The 14,106-nt window shown below is 42.1% G+C and overlaps 1 protein-coding gene across 1 annotated transcript in view; it reads left to right on the forward strand.

Moving 5' to 3' along the window:
* Positions 1-13,554, forward strand: part of ANO10 (anoctamin 10) — a 145,578-nt gene extending 132,024 nt beyond the window's left edge. Inside the window, exon 11 of the mRNA XM_006893056.1 lies at positions 13,408-13,554. Coding sequence (XP_006893118.1) covers positions 13,408-13,554 — 147 coding nt within the window. The remainder of the gene's footprint in view (positions 1-13,407) is intronic.
* The last annotated feature ends 552 nt before the right edge of the window (positions 13,555-14,106 follow it).

Genomic DNA, 14,106 nt, shown 5'->3' on the forward strand with positions numbered 1-14,106 from the left:
ATTTACAAAACTATCAGCCCCTTTTAGCCTCCTTTTCCCATCCCCCTCTCCCTTCTGATCTAGTAGAATCACACTGCTCATGGGTCCCTAGCACCCCTGCTTCATAACTCTGACTGCCCACAATACCTCCCCTCTGCCATCAGCGTCACCAATCCCTGCTCAGCCCCAGCCCCTCAGGAGAGCCATTCTGCTGTCGCATGGTGTGGGGGGCCCATGTCCATTTCTGGGCACTTGCCCCACTGTCCTTGCTTCTGCCTAGATCTCGCCTCTGGGCTCTTTGAGGCCAGGCAATGCCTTGTGTCCCTCACCTAGCAAGACCCTGGCACCAGCACCCAGCAGACTGAATAAATATCCACTTAATCATCTGAGCATGTTGACTCACATTAAGTACAGAATCTAACATTTAAGGAAATGGCAAATGATGTCCTTGAAAGGAGGAATCTTAAATAGGTACACTGGCAAAAATGGAAGCAGGACTTATGGCTTTCTGGGATCACTGGGGAGGAAAATATGTTTGGAGTTTTGTTGAACTGCTTGACAAGGACGACACGCCTTGCTGTGATAAAGCTCAAATCATTTTGTGTTTCTTCCATAAAACCTTTCGATTACTGATGTTAATAGCAAGGGTGGCTCCCAAAGACCACAAAATAATCAAACAGAATTTGGAAATTGTTTGTACTTTGCACTTGTTAGCAAGAAAACCAGCTAACATGCAGATGGGTAGACATCCTCTTACCATTTGCATGTACGGAGTCCCAGTGGTGTCGTGGTGACAGCATTCAGCTGTCAACCAAAAAAGTCAGTAGTTCAAACCCATCCACTGCCTGCAAGACAGTCTTCAAGATTTACAGACTTTGAAACCCTGTGAGCTGTGAGCTGTCCTCCAGGGTCACAGAATCAACTGGATGTCAGTGAGTTTAGTTTTTAGTTTACCTTTATTCTCCTAAAGGCGAAGGAGACCTACAGAAGAAAAGCCTTAAAGTGCATGGAGGGCTTCAGATATTTAAATGAAATCGCTAATGCTTTCTAGAAACTTCTTATCATCTTTATCCTCCTAGCCATCTCCTTTGAGGCAAAGATGGTGAAGTTTCGTCTCTTCACACTGTGGACCTGTTGTTAGGAGAAGCTATTCTCTGGAAAGAGATATCGTGGTTAGAAGAGGTCGAGGGTCAGCGAAAGAGAAAAAGACATTCCCGCAGTGAGATGAATTGACACAGTCATGGCAGCAGTGGGGTCCAGTGTGTCAGAAATGAGAGGGACACAGGATAGGACAGGGTTCAGGGTGTGTGGTTTATAGGGTCACTGTGAGTCTTCCTCAACTCTGTGGTACCTAACAACATTCATTATCCAGCCTTCACATGCATGGGCGGTAACTGGCAGCACCGTGGCTTGGTTTCAGCTCATCTTAGTTCTCAAAGGGACATTTTTGTGTCATTTTGCAACAATGAATGAATGAAAATCCAACAATTCTATAACCTTGCATGAAAATAAAAATTTTAAAAAATGAAATAGAAAAGTAAAAAAAAAACAACAACCCAATACTTCAAAAAGGTCTTTGCAACAGATTTGTCTGGTGCAGTGTGTTGTTTGATTTCTTGATTGCTTTCTCCTTGGGCATTGGTTGTGGCTCCAAGTAAACGTCTACTAACTTGGATCTTTTCTCTCTTTAACAAGACACGGCTTCGTGCTTCAGCTGTGGTGATATTTGCTGGCTTTATGTTGAGGTGTGATCCATACAGAAGGCAGCAGTCCTTAGTCTAGTTCAGTAAGTGCTGCAAGTCTTCTTCACCCCAGCAAGCAAGGTTGTGTCATCTGCATAGTCTTCCTGCAGTCTTGACGCCACATTGCACACATTGCCACATTGATTATTCATCAAGAATCAGAACATAGAATGCATAGCATAGGAGTCTCGGAAAATTGGAAGTTGTTAGAAAGGAAATGAAATGCATCAAGATCCTAGTGCTCACTTCAGCAGCACACATACTAAAATTGGAACAATACAGAGAAGATTGGCATGGCCCCTGCGCAAGGATGACACGCAATTCGTGAAGCGTTCCATATTTTTTTTTAAGATCAAGATCCTAGGTATTAGTAAGCCGAAATGGATTGGTATGGGCTGTTTTGTTTTGTTTTGTTGTTTTGGTTTTTTTTAATAATTTTAATGAACATTTACAGAGATTTTGGATTTCCATTCATTCTTTGCTGCACTTCTCTCCCCGCCCAGCCCTCCCCCTCCCCCCAGTTCACTCCTCTCTTTGAAAAGTAAAAGAAAAACTCCCTCCCTGGTGCACAATCCCCCCTGCACCCCTCCCACTGCCCCAAGTACATTCCACTATGCAACCTTAATTGTGGACTCTTGGGATAACCATAATACCCTATTATACATCGCTTCTATTCTCTCCCTCATCTGTTTCAGTGCAGTATACACAATATATCCAGTTTTTCTCAGTCTTACCCCAACCCTGATATCAGTCCCATTTTACAGCAGTGGCACCATGCAGTATTTGTCCTTTTGCGACTGAGATATTTCACTCAGCATAATGTGGTATGGGCAGTTTTTAATCAGTCATACTGAACGGAGAATAACACAGGAATGGCATCACATTCATCATCACAAAGAATATTTTAGGATCTGTATAGAGGTATAACAGTGTCAGTGATAATAGTTATGAATAATAGTCACGTGCCTCTGAAGGAGGTCAGTTAATATGACTACCAGTCAAATTTACACACCAACTACTAAGGCAAAGAGGAAGCTACTGAAGACTTTTACCAACATTTGTAGTCTGGCCAGAATATAATACTTAACAATTTCCCTTTGCTTTATCTGTTGGTGGAGCACTATCTTTAATAGCTTTATTAATCCTCCAGAAGTCATATAAGGATAGGCCTTGGAGATCTTGCTACAGCATTCTGAGGATGAGGAAATTAGGACTCAAGAAGTTCAGATGATCAAAGGAATAAAAGGTAGCTAGGCCCAAGATCAGTCTCCTGGGCTGTGTTCTTTCCTCTTTATTATACTGCTTCCTTGGAAAGCAGGAGTGACATCCACTTCCTAAACCACAGACCTCTGGAAACTCTATGAACTTTGAGAAACAAAGTTTCAAAGTTTTGACAAAGGGCTTCAGGCCTTTTATTCATAGAGTCGCTGTGAGTCGTGCTGGACTCGACAGCAATCAGCAGTGACAATAACAACAGTACTACTTCCTTCGTGTTTAAGGAGAAATGTCGAATTCACTTTAAATAAAGTGAAATAAATAAATGTGAAAAGTATCTAGTAGAGCATTTGGCACAAGGCAGATTCTAAAACAGTGAATTTACCTTCTTTTGGAAATACACATACTTTGTAAATTGGAAGTAACCCTGCAAGAGTTTTAATTGCTGTTATAAATAACATAATGTGTTGATTTTTAGGTACACCAGAGAGATATTTGAAATAACTTGCTTTAACTTTTGATCCATTTCATTAATTAGATACACTCACCTCACTGGCATAGTTGAAGAAATCACTCATTTAAAACTCTCAACCTCAGTTGTATTGAATCTGCATTATTCTGACCTTGGGGTCCCCCTAAGGATCCGTGAAATAAGATTTAGGGTTTTGGCCATCTTATGTGTTCTTTAGTCATTTTACCTGTTCAATATAGATTGAAGTTCAACATCAAGAAAACAAAGATTCTCACCACTGGGCCAATTGGCAACATCATGATAGACGGAAAAGAGAGTGAGATTGTTAACAGCTTTGGCTTGCTTGGTTCCACTGTCAACATTCTTGGTAACAGCAGCCAGGAAATCAAAAGACGAATTGCATTGGGAAAGTCTGCTGTGAAGGACCTCTCCAGAGTACTGAGGAGCAACAGTGTCAGTCTCCAGACTAAGGTGCGCCGGATCCAAGCCATGCTTTTCACAGTTACTTCAGAGAGCCGCTCTGCGCAATTACTTAAGAGAGCTAGACAACGAATAAGGATGGTAGAAGAAAAATAGATGCCTTTGAGTTGTAGTGCTAGAGAAAAGTATTGAACATATCAAACAAACAGACAGATCTGTCCTGGAGAAGGTCTACTACTCCTTGGAGGCAAGGATTTTGAAGCTCTGTCTCGCATACTTTGAGCATGTAGCCAGGAGAAACAGGTCCTTGGAGAAGGACATCATGCTTGGAAAGGTGGAGGTACAGTGCAGGAGAGTAAGACCCTGTATGAGATAAATTGACTCAGTAACTGAGGTTATGGGATTAGGTCTGTCGGAGATGAGGAGATTGGCTGAGGTTAGGACAGGGTTGAGAACTATTGTACACAGGGTCACTGTGAGTTACAAGTGACTTGACGGCATAGAACGACAACAGCAGCATGTGTTCTTTACAATTGAGCAGATGCTTTTAGTGATGCCATTTGTAAATGAGATCAGATTGTGTTAAGAGCTCACCAGTAATTGGTAAGAAAGAAAAACAGAATAGCAGACTTGCTAAAATGCCATTAAATGATGAAATTCCGTTCTGAAGTGCATAATCTTTTCTTTCTGTTGTCCAAAAATTTATTATATACTGTATTTTCCTATTCAAAAAAAATGTGTTGGGGAGGCAAATGAATTTTTTCTCCATAAGTTTTTTTTGTTGTTGTTCTTATTTGGCTTTTTAAATTTTTTTAATTGCTAATTTTCTTTTAGATAGAGTTGACAGGCAATTTTTATCTTCCAGGTAACTGTCTTATTAAAGCTCTAACTTTAAATTCTTGATCTCTTTTCAAACCAATTTATGAAGAATCTTTTTCCCCCATTTGTTATTTGGAAAATAAATGAGTCTCACGATTCTTTCCAACTCTTCATTCAAGTTGCTTAAAGCAGTGTTTGTGTGGGTAGCTCTGCAGACTCTCTTGTTCAAATTGTCTTGAAAAAAATGACAGGCATATTTTTAATTTGCAACTCAGGTTTGAGTCGTAGGCACAAGAGAAAATGAACTGTCACGTGTCTGGAATACAGCTCCAGTCCCCTCGTCTTTGCTATGCAATAAATATTGTTTTGGATAGAAACGGACTTATTCCAGGCTGCCTTAAAAAAAAAAAAGACACACAAAAACAACCAACTTATTTTTCAAACATGTTTACTTATTTTTTTTACTGTATGTTCCAGAAACCATTCTCAAAACCTCATTCTGGGTCTTTAAATTTTATGTAACTTATGTTCGTGGGATTGCTTTGCGTTCAAACCTGATTTGAAAGCACCTGACAACAGGTTAGGCAATTGTTAATGGCTGTTGAGTCGTGTATAAGGCAGGTAACAGAAGGAAATGTAGACCAATACTACATCATCTTCAATATCGTTGGTCAATGTTGGGTTCATTGCTGCAGATACCTTTGTTGTCAGCCCATCTCATCAAAGGATTCTCTTGCTTTGAATGACTTTCTGCTTTCCCGTTATGATGTCCTTTCCTTAAGAAACAAACTTTTACATATGTTTGTGCATGGGTGTGTGTGTGTGTGTGTGTGTGTGTATGTGTGTCTGTACCAGGTGCCATCGTCCAAGCCAACCACAGCAACCCTATGGAACAATTGATCACCCAAGGCAGATTGTTTCACTGGAAATTCATGGTATCCTCTTCACTGATGCCACAATTTAAAGGTATCGGTTCTTCTATCTCCCTTATTCATTATCTAAGAAAGAAAAAGAAAAAAACCCATAGAACTTTGCCTGATGCCATCACCATGTTCAGATCCACTGTTGAGGGGCTTCGTCTCTCTCCCTGACCCTCTGCTTTTCCAAGGACCGGTGCCTCCTGACAGCACAGCCACAGTATCTGAGACAAAGTCTCACCATCCTTGCCTCAAGGAGCACCTGGTTGCTCTTCTTCCAGGACAGATTTGTTTATCTCAGTTGGCTGCCCACAAATCACTTCTGTGAAAATGATTGCAGTCAGAGAAACTCACTAAGGAATTGTCATTTCCACTGTCTGTACAAAAACTTTGGCCTTCGGTCCTCTGAAGATATCATCTACTTTTTGGATCATCCTCAATGTGTCGGGAGAGGGTCGAGAGCCTTGCATGTCCTGCTTGTTTAAGAGATGGTTTTTAGCATCAGGAGGATGGGTGTATGTCTGGAATCCGTGCTTGCTCCAGTATAACTGAGGGACAGTGGACAAGTTCCCACACCTCTCTAGACCTCTCAGTTTCTTCTTCTGCAAAATGAGTGAAATGAAACGGAGCCAGAGCCAGGTTTCCAACTGTAGGCTTGTGACTTGGCCACCATCCAGTGCAGAATGAGTGCAGTAAATGACAATCAGTAAAGGAATTCTTGATTGATTAGAATTTCTTGACCATTGGAGGTTGAAAAATTCCTTTTCAATGTTTCATCTTTGAAGGTAGATATTTCCATACAGTCATCCTTGAAGAGCTTCCAGAAGAGAAGACGTTACCTACTTTGGAGACTTGCTTTCAGGAAAAGAACAGTCTGCTCAGATCCCTCCCAGCCCAGAGATTCCTTAAACCTATTTCCCATGCAAAAGTGTACAACTCTTTGAATCTTTGCACGGTAAGGGTGATATTGAGAAGAATGGGAACCCCAGAACACTTAATTGTGCTCATGTGAAATCTGTACATATACCAAGAAGCAGTTGTTTGAACAGAGCAAAGGAGTACTGCATGGTTTAAAAGTAGGAAAGGTGTGCATCAGGGTGGTATCCCCACCCCCCCATACCTGTTCAATATGGATGTGGAGCAAATAATTCAAGAAGTTGGATTCTTTGAAAAAGAATGTGGCATCAAGATTGTGGGAAGACTGTCAATTAACAATCTGCACTGTGCAGATGACACAAACTTGCTTGACTTAAAGTGCACGTATTGAAGAAATTGAAAGCTTTCAATATGGATTATATCTCAACAGCAAGAAATCAGAACTAACTTCTCAATGAACAAACAAATAGTATCATGATAGGTGGAGAAAACTTTCAAGCTGTCAAGGCTTTCCCTTTACTTGGTTCCACGATCAATACCTATGGTAGCAGCAGTGAAGAAAGAAGATGTGTTACATTGGGAAGATCTGTTGTTGAGGACGTTTTTTAAATGCTGTAATGTCTGTTTAAGGATTAAGATGTGTCTGATCCAGGCCATGGTATTTTTATTTGCTTTGTATGCATCTAAAAGATAGTAAGCATGGATGGCAGAAGAAAAAGAGAAGCCTTTAAATTGTGGTGTTGGGGAATCCTGGCTGTCTCATGGTCTGACAAAATAACAACCAGAGCGCTCCTTGGAGGCAGGGATGGTGAAACTTCATCTCACGTATTTCGGGCATGTTGTCAGGAAAGACCAGTCCTTATAAAAATATGTCATTCTGGGAAAGGTAGACGATCAGTTAAAGAGAGGAAGACCCTCAATAAGACTGATTGACCCAGTGACATTGACATTGAACCTGAGCTTGTTGGAGAGTATGAGACCGGCACAGGATAGGACAAGGTTCAGATCTGTTGTTCATAGAGTCACTATGAGTTGTGGTTGGCTTAATAGCACCCAAAAGCAACAACTATTTGCCATTCAACTCTGTTTTAACCCCAGATGAGTTATCCTGAAATGTTACTTCACCAAAACTAACTTCAAATGCATTTGTGGAAAAGAATGTGTTATCATAACAGTGGTGGTGTCTGTCCTGAAAAAAACACAATGAAGCTCTGGTTGGAAGCTCTTCTGAGCTTCACCCTCGAAGAGCAAATCAGTAGCAGAATCTCTGGACTAGCAGAGAGTTTCTAGCAGGCACGATGCCAGTTTAACATGATAGAACTGAACTTCAGTGTAGCATTCTATGGGATCCTTGTGCATTGATCACTAATACTGTTTTCCTTGCCTTCTCTGTTTCCCCGTCTTCCTTTCTCCTTCTCTTTCTCCTCCTTCTCTATATTATAAAGGACTGAGTGTACGGAAGTGGCCTCTGGGGGCCTAGTCCACAGACAGTTGGGCTGCCAACCCTCTCTGGCAGTTCCAATGCGCCAGCGATTCCTCGGGAGAAAGATGAGCCCTCCCTTCTGGTGGGATTTACAGCTTCGGAAATGAGCTAGCGAGTCTGCCGTGCATCAGTTGCAACTCAACAGCAATGAGACTGACTTTGAAGTGCATAAACCAGCTGTTCTTTGAACTTGACATTATCCAAGTGCACGGTCCCTCTACCTTCTTCCAACAGTCTCTCCCTCTGCTTGTGTTCCTGTATACAGCCTCTTTTATTTTTTGTTAGGTGAGAGGGTTTCTTAATTTCCTCTTAATAAGTCAGTCTTCCTAGTTACCTTTGCAGATCCTCATGCCACCCCCCACCCCCACCCCTCCAACTTTGCCTTCCACTTTTCAAAGCATTTAGCCTCCAATCTTCCCCTGCACAGGCCACGGGTCTGAGATCTGTGCTCTCAGCCAGACTTCCTTCCTGGAGAGCTCTGTATTGAGGATGACTTCCCTTGTGCAGGCCACCGCCCTCTCTTGTGTCCGTGGGGCCTCCAGGCTTCTTCAGCTGCATGTGGCTGCCCGCAGTGTCATCCCTGTCCACTGTACACTGTGGAGCCTCGTCATTGTGGGAGAGCCCAGTGGGTGCCTGAGACAAGGGGGCTGCTTTCCTGGTAACAACAGGTGGGATGAAAAGAAACCTAACTCAGTCCAGCTCACTGCAGAGAAAAGCGTCTCCTGCTGTTGACAAACATCAACTCGTTCATTGTTCATTTAAAAATGTTGCCATAAGTAGATGGCAAACAGAAAGCCTATAAGAAATTGAACTGGAGACAAAGCGGGGGAAGAGCTTTCCTCCTTCCATTTATGACAGAAAACAGCAGGTTGGAGAGAAGACACGGACTGGAACACACAAGAGCTCTGAGTGACAGAAGCTGCCTTCTGCCCGACCCCAACTGCATTCTTCCCAGGCACAGCTTTCTTGTTCAGATTAAGTATACCTGTTGGTTGAGACCTCAGCACACATATTTCCCTCCGTTCAGATGAGTCAGGGAATAAAGACTAGGGTTTCTCTCATCTGATTAACAAAATAAGTTAAAAAAGAAGATTGCAGCTCTTAATGAAAAGGATGGTAGCGGGTTTAGAAGTGTGGCTGGGAGATTAGCAGGTGATCCAGGAGGCCTGTCATTAAGAATGGACACTGGAGACACCGAGTGAGTCACCTCCCTCCTCTAAACCTTGGGCTCCTTGGCTCTAGAATGGGGCCATCGGCAGGATTAGGAGATTATGTGAGTTAATGCTGGAAAAAAAACAGCCAGTCTGCCATCTGGCCACCATGCTGGGATGTTGCCTCAGTGCGAAGCCAACATCAGCAGGCGTGACCTGGGACAGTGGGACGCCACTGGGAGTGTTGGCTGTGCTGTCCTGTCATCCTCGTCTACTTTCTTTTAAAACGAATGCATCAGCATTTCTGATCGGCCGCCAGTCGAAACGCTTCTCTCGCCCCTGCCCCTCCTGTCCCCTTTCAAACCAGGTGGCTCCACAGGGTTGAGCCCGAATGAGAATTATAAGGGCAGCGTGGACTTGATTTTTCATTCATGTTTGGTTGTATTTTTTCCCCTTTCCTACCACCATGAATCTTATTTAAGACATCTGATGTCAGCTTGTGAGAGTTTAGATTCACCCGTTACTGGGACTTGTTAGCTTAAAACAAAGAAGCAAAAACTCAGAACAATCTATGGTCTTCACCCTGATTTCCTTCTCAAGGGAATCTAGCTCTGTGCTGGGCGTGAACTCAGCATGCTCAAATCAGACAGCTTAACTATAGAGAGAAGGGGGGAGAAAATGAAGTTCTTGTTGCATTAATTACATCTTAGCACCGTGGCAATCCCAGGAAGAAATGGTTGATTGGTTTGCACCTAGCTAATCCCCTTGAAACCGACCTTTTTTTTTTTCGGAGATGCAATAGCTTCGAAACAGAGTTGCTCCTGATCTCTGGAGGTCAGCGTGAGTCATTTTTAAATGGCCCTCCGTTAGTCTGGAAACCATCTGTTTGTTTGCAGTCCAAGTATAAATTTTCCACTGTTCCAGGCGCGGTGACGATGGCACAGCTCCAGAGAGACACGCAGTGCAAACAGGAGTCCTGGGGCAGCGCCTCTCTGACAGGGAGGGCCCCTGCCAGCCCTGCTCGAGAGGCACTTCAAGTTCATTTCCATCCATTTGATTAGGAACAAAGAACTGGAGAAAAAATGTGGCGTCTTTTCAGACTTGAGCTTCACTCCTCTCCTAATACTCTCTCTCCTGGTCGCCCAAAGGATTAAATCTCAATCTGTCTCCGTCAAGCACCCAAGAGAGTTAGCAAATTCAGTATGATTTGCTTTTGAAGGGATATAAATAAACAGGGAGATTAAAGGAACATTGCTAGGCACAAAGATGGTGTTAAATGTGGCTGGAGTGCGTGGACTGTGTCTGCCTTTCCTTCTTGATGTTTCCAGTAAATTGGGGGTCAACACTTGATCCATGCTGTACTTATGCTTGTTTAGTTTTTCCATAACCAACTCCTCATAGCGACACTACATGTAAGTACACTAGGAGGTCAGGACATTATTGCCAAAGTCTATAGACCCAATCATTAAAGTCCTTTGATTTTCAGATGAGGGTAGGGCGTGGGATAACATGAACCCAGGACAGGAGTTTGTCCACAGACCTCCTCATGCTACTTGATGAAAATGGCTGTGGGGTTTTTTTCTGGTAAACCAGTGAAGAAGATGTTAGCTGCTTTTTGCCATGTTATCATAGCTTCAATTATTTATTCAAGTTTTATAGGAAAAAGCTATACCTTAGACCACTTGGAATCTATGTTCTACCTAGAAAGACTCACAGAAAATAGTCCAGAGACTTGTACACCAATGTTTATAGCAGCATTATTCACCATCGCAAGAACATGGAAACAGCCCAGATGTCCAACCACAAACGAATGGATTGAGAAATTATGGTACATTCACATGATGGAATACTATGCAGCACGCAGGAGCAGTGGTTTTGTAAATCACTGCCTAACATGGGAGGGACTGGAGAGCATTATGCTGAGTGAACTAACTCAGTCCCATACAGACAAATACTGTATAAGACAATTACAGTAGAATGAGTATGAGGATCTTAAGGAGGGGAGGGGGAGTAGAAAGGAGAAAATGGGCAGGGTTCGGACTTAATCAAAGGGTCACACAATTTGACGGGTGGAAGGAGGCGTGGCTAAAAGAAAGGGGAAATGTCCAGTGTGAAAAACAATGTATATGAATTTTATAAGTAAACCAGTATAAAATAAAAATAAATAATAAGTAAATGTTAAGGAAATAAATATTTCAGACATATAACTATGTTATACCCAGGGTATATTTTATTTTGCAGCTCATTTCAATGAGCTGGCATGAGTTTTCTGAGAGTTCAGGTAGAAAACTTGAGGAATGAGATTGGTACTGCTTCCTTCTTGCTAGTCATGTAAATGGCATCCCAGCTGAAAAGGCACAAAATAATGTTCTAAAGCCACATGCCTTGAATGTTTTCTTTTTTAAAAAAATGTGTAAATGCAGAAAAGCTTACAAGATTGTATTTGTGGAATAAATAAAATAGTCTACTATCATTTATGCGGGAGCTCTGGTGGCCTAGCGGCAAGAAACGGCACTGCGATCCCAAAGACACATGATTCAAGGCCACCAGCTGCTCTGAGGAAGAAGGATGGGCAGTCTCCTCCTGTGCACGTAACTGCTTCTGAAAACCTGCTGGAGGGTCAGCTGTGGGTTGGTTCCAACTCAATGGTACACAACAAAATAACAACAATAACAAAATTTATTTATTACTCTTCAGGGTCAAACAAGCAAGAAAACAATAATATTGATAAAAGTAGGGACTATCACAAGTTAATAATTATAATTAATGATAATGGTACCTTTCTATCATTTCATGTTAAATATGGCAGATTTTGTGAGGGCAGAAAGAGGTAGATGATCTCACAGAATATAATAAATTCTGTTGTTTACTTTCCAAAGCAGTTATCGTGCTACCCTTTTCTAGAAGTGAAATACAGTCTTTCTTTACTTCTCAATTGACTCAGTTTGAAAGACTCCAAAGTCATGTTTCACTCCTTCCAGTTTGCTTCTTAAATGACAGCTTTTTCCAGAATAGTGTCATTGCAAAGAGAAAGAACAATATTCAAATATAATATAGTATAGTACTTGTAATTAAAAGTATACATGAAATGTAAAAAGACTATTTGTAATACCTTAGGACACTGGAGCAGAGACTTAGCTTTGAGAGTGCTTTTCTTCATTCCATAATTTTAAATGCAACATTAACCCCAAGAGTTTAACATAAATTAGATGAATTGGTAGGTTTTTATCTTATGGGTTTACAAGTTAGTTATATAATATGCATATGCTTGTGAATGTGTATTATAACTTTATTTTATCATTGGTTGTAATTGTCCTTTTATTATATATTAGAACTAACTAATAAAATTTATTCTGGTTGCCTGTAGTAATCAATCTCAGTGAATATGAACTATGTCTTATATCTGGAGAAACAAGATTTCTAATAGCTGTAGCTTTTGGCTACAGTGAAGTAAGACTAGAACTCTCTAGTTTTTTCCTTACAGTCATGGCTTTGCACATTCCTTCCTTAAAATCCCTCGTTTATGATTGCTGAGTATTGGTTTGCCAGTGATGGTAATGATGTGTGTATTTAAATTCCTTTTCACCAGGAACTGCTGAATAACTTATCATTGAAGAAACTTTTGTGGGTTTCTGTTTTTGTTGGGTGCTGTCAAGTTGAAACTGACCCGTAGCTGACCCTCCAGGGGGTTTTTAGAGACAGTAAATAGCACTTAATGTTCACTTGATCTTTGCTTGCTAATGAGTTGTGAAATGAATTTTGCTACCATTTAAAACATATAAGGACAGCTTTTTAAGGAGCTTGGGATACAAAGAAGCAGTTTGGGGTTTTGTTTTGGTGTATTGTTTTGTTTTTTTAAGCAGTTTGTTTTGAGGAAAGGTTCCCAGCCCTGTCTTTAGATTCCAATGAGTCAGAGATGCTGAGGGTGCCACTGGATAGGACAGGGTTCAGATCTGTTGTTCAGAGTGTCGCTGTGAGTCATCCTCGGCTCGACAGCACCTAACGATGATATCTGAGAGATTATTCTCTGTGTGCTTAAGTCGTTTATCAGAATACTAATGTTCCTATTGTTGCAAAATTATAATCGCTGTGCATGTGATGGTGGCTCCTGGTTCTAAGACTCCAGCCTTGGCTCCCAGCCTTTAAAAATCGACCTCTCGAAACATGGTCCCTATTGGTGTGAACAAAAACGGCCTGATGATGTTTTTATAAATGAGCTGCATACAGGGAGCCAGAGCATCATGTGCTTTTGATGTTTGCATGGCTGTACTGTGAAGGCTCAGGTTCAGCACAGAAACAGGCACCCGCTCGAGGCATCTGTCCAGCCCCACAGGAACCTTGTTCCCAGGAGGCAGGTCCTGGGAGCCCTGACGTCATCCCCGGGCTGGACCGGATCTGCTCCGAGAGGCCTGGTCAGGAGGTGGTGGGAGATGGCACCGAGTGGCTGCCACAGCAGATGGGGTTTGTCCTGGTCCCCTGAGAGCTGAGCTCTGAGAGGCCACGGCTGTGAATGTGGTAGCGTTTATCACAGTAGTAGCCCACGCTTAGATGGGACCCGGCCCCAGGGTGGTGATTTCCTCTGTATTTCTCCTCCTTTTCTACAACACCCTTTCAAGAGTGGTTAAAATCATTATTTCACCTCAATGACTGTGCCACTTGAAGTAAATTAGAGGAAAATTGGTTTTCTCCTCAGGCCCAAAGAAGTGGATAATTACCCTTGGCAAAGTAGCTGTTGCAAATCTAACACCACCAGCTACATTTGGTAAGAATTATATATCTGAGGTTGCGATTTCCAGGTCTCTGACATGCCTGTACTAGTTATAAAGTGTTACTAAGGAGTGCTTTTCCAGTTTCTTGAAAACTAGTAGAAAGCTTTTGAGTGTTAACAACACCAAATCCAAAGGATTCACAGAAGGTCAGGGACACAGGGGCTGTGGCGGCCATCTCCACAGGTCTGGCCATTCTCACAAGAATAGTTGAGTTGCTGGTGGTCGTCTGTGCCATCAAGTTGGAACGGACTCACAGCTGGCAC

The sequence above is a fragment of the Elephantulus edwardii genome, unplaced genomic scaffold, assembly GCF_000299155.1.
Source record: "Elephantulus edwardii isolate Elephantulus edwardi_28Jun2011 unplaced genomic scaffold, EleEdw1.0 scaffold00121, whole genome shotgun sequence".
Classification (NCBI taxonomy): domain Eukaryota; kingdom Metazoa; phylum Chordata; class Mammalia; order Macroscelidea; family Macroscelididae; genus Elephantulus; species Elephantulus edwardii.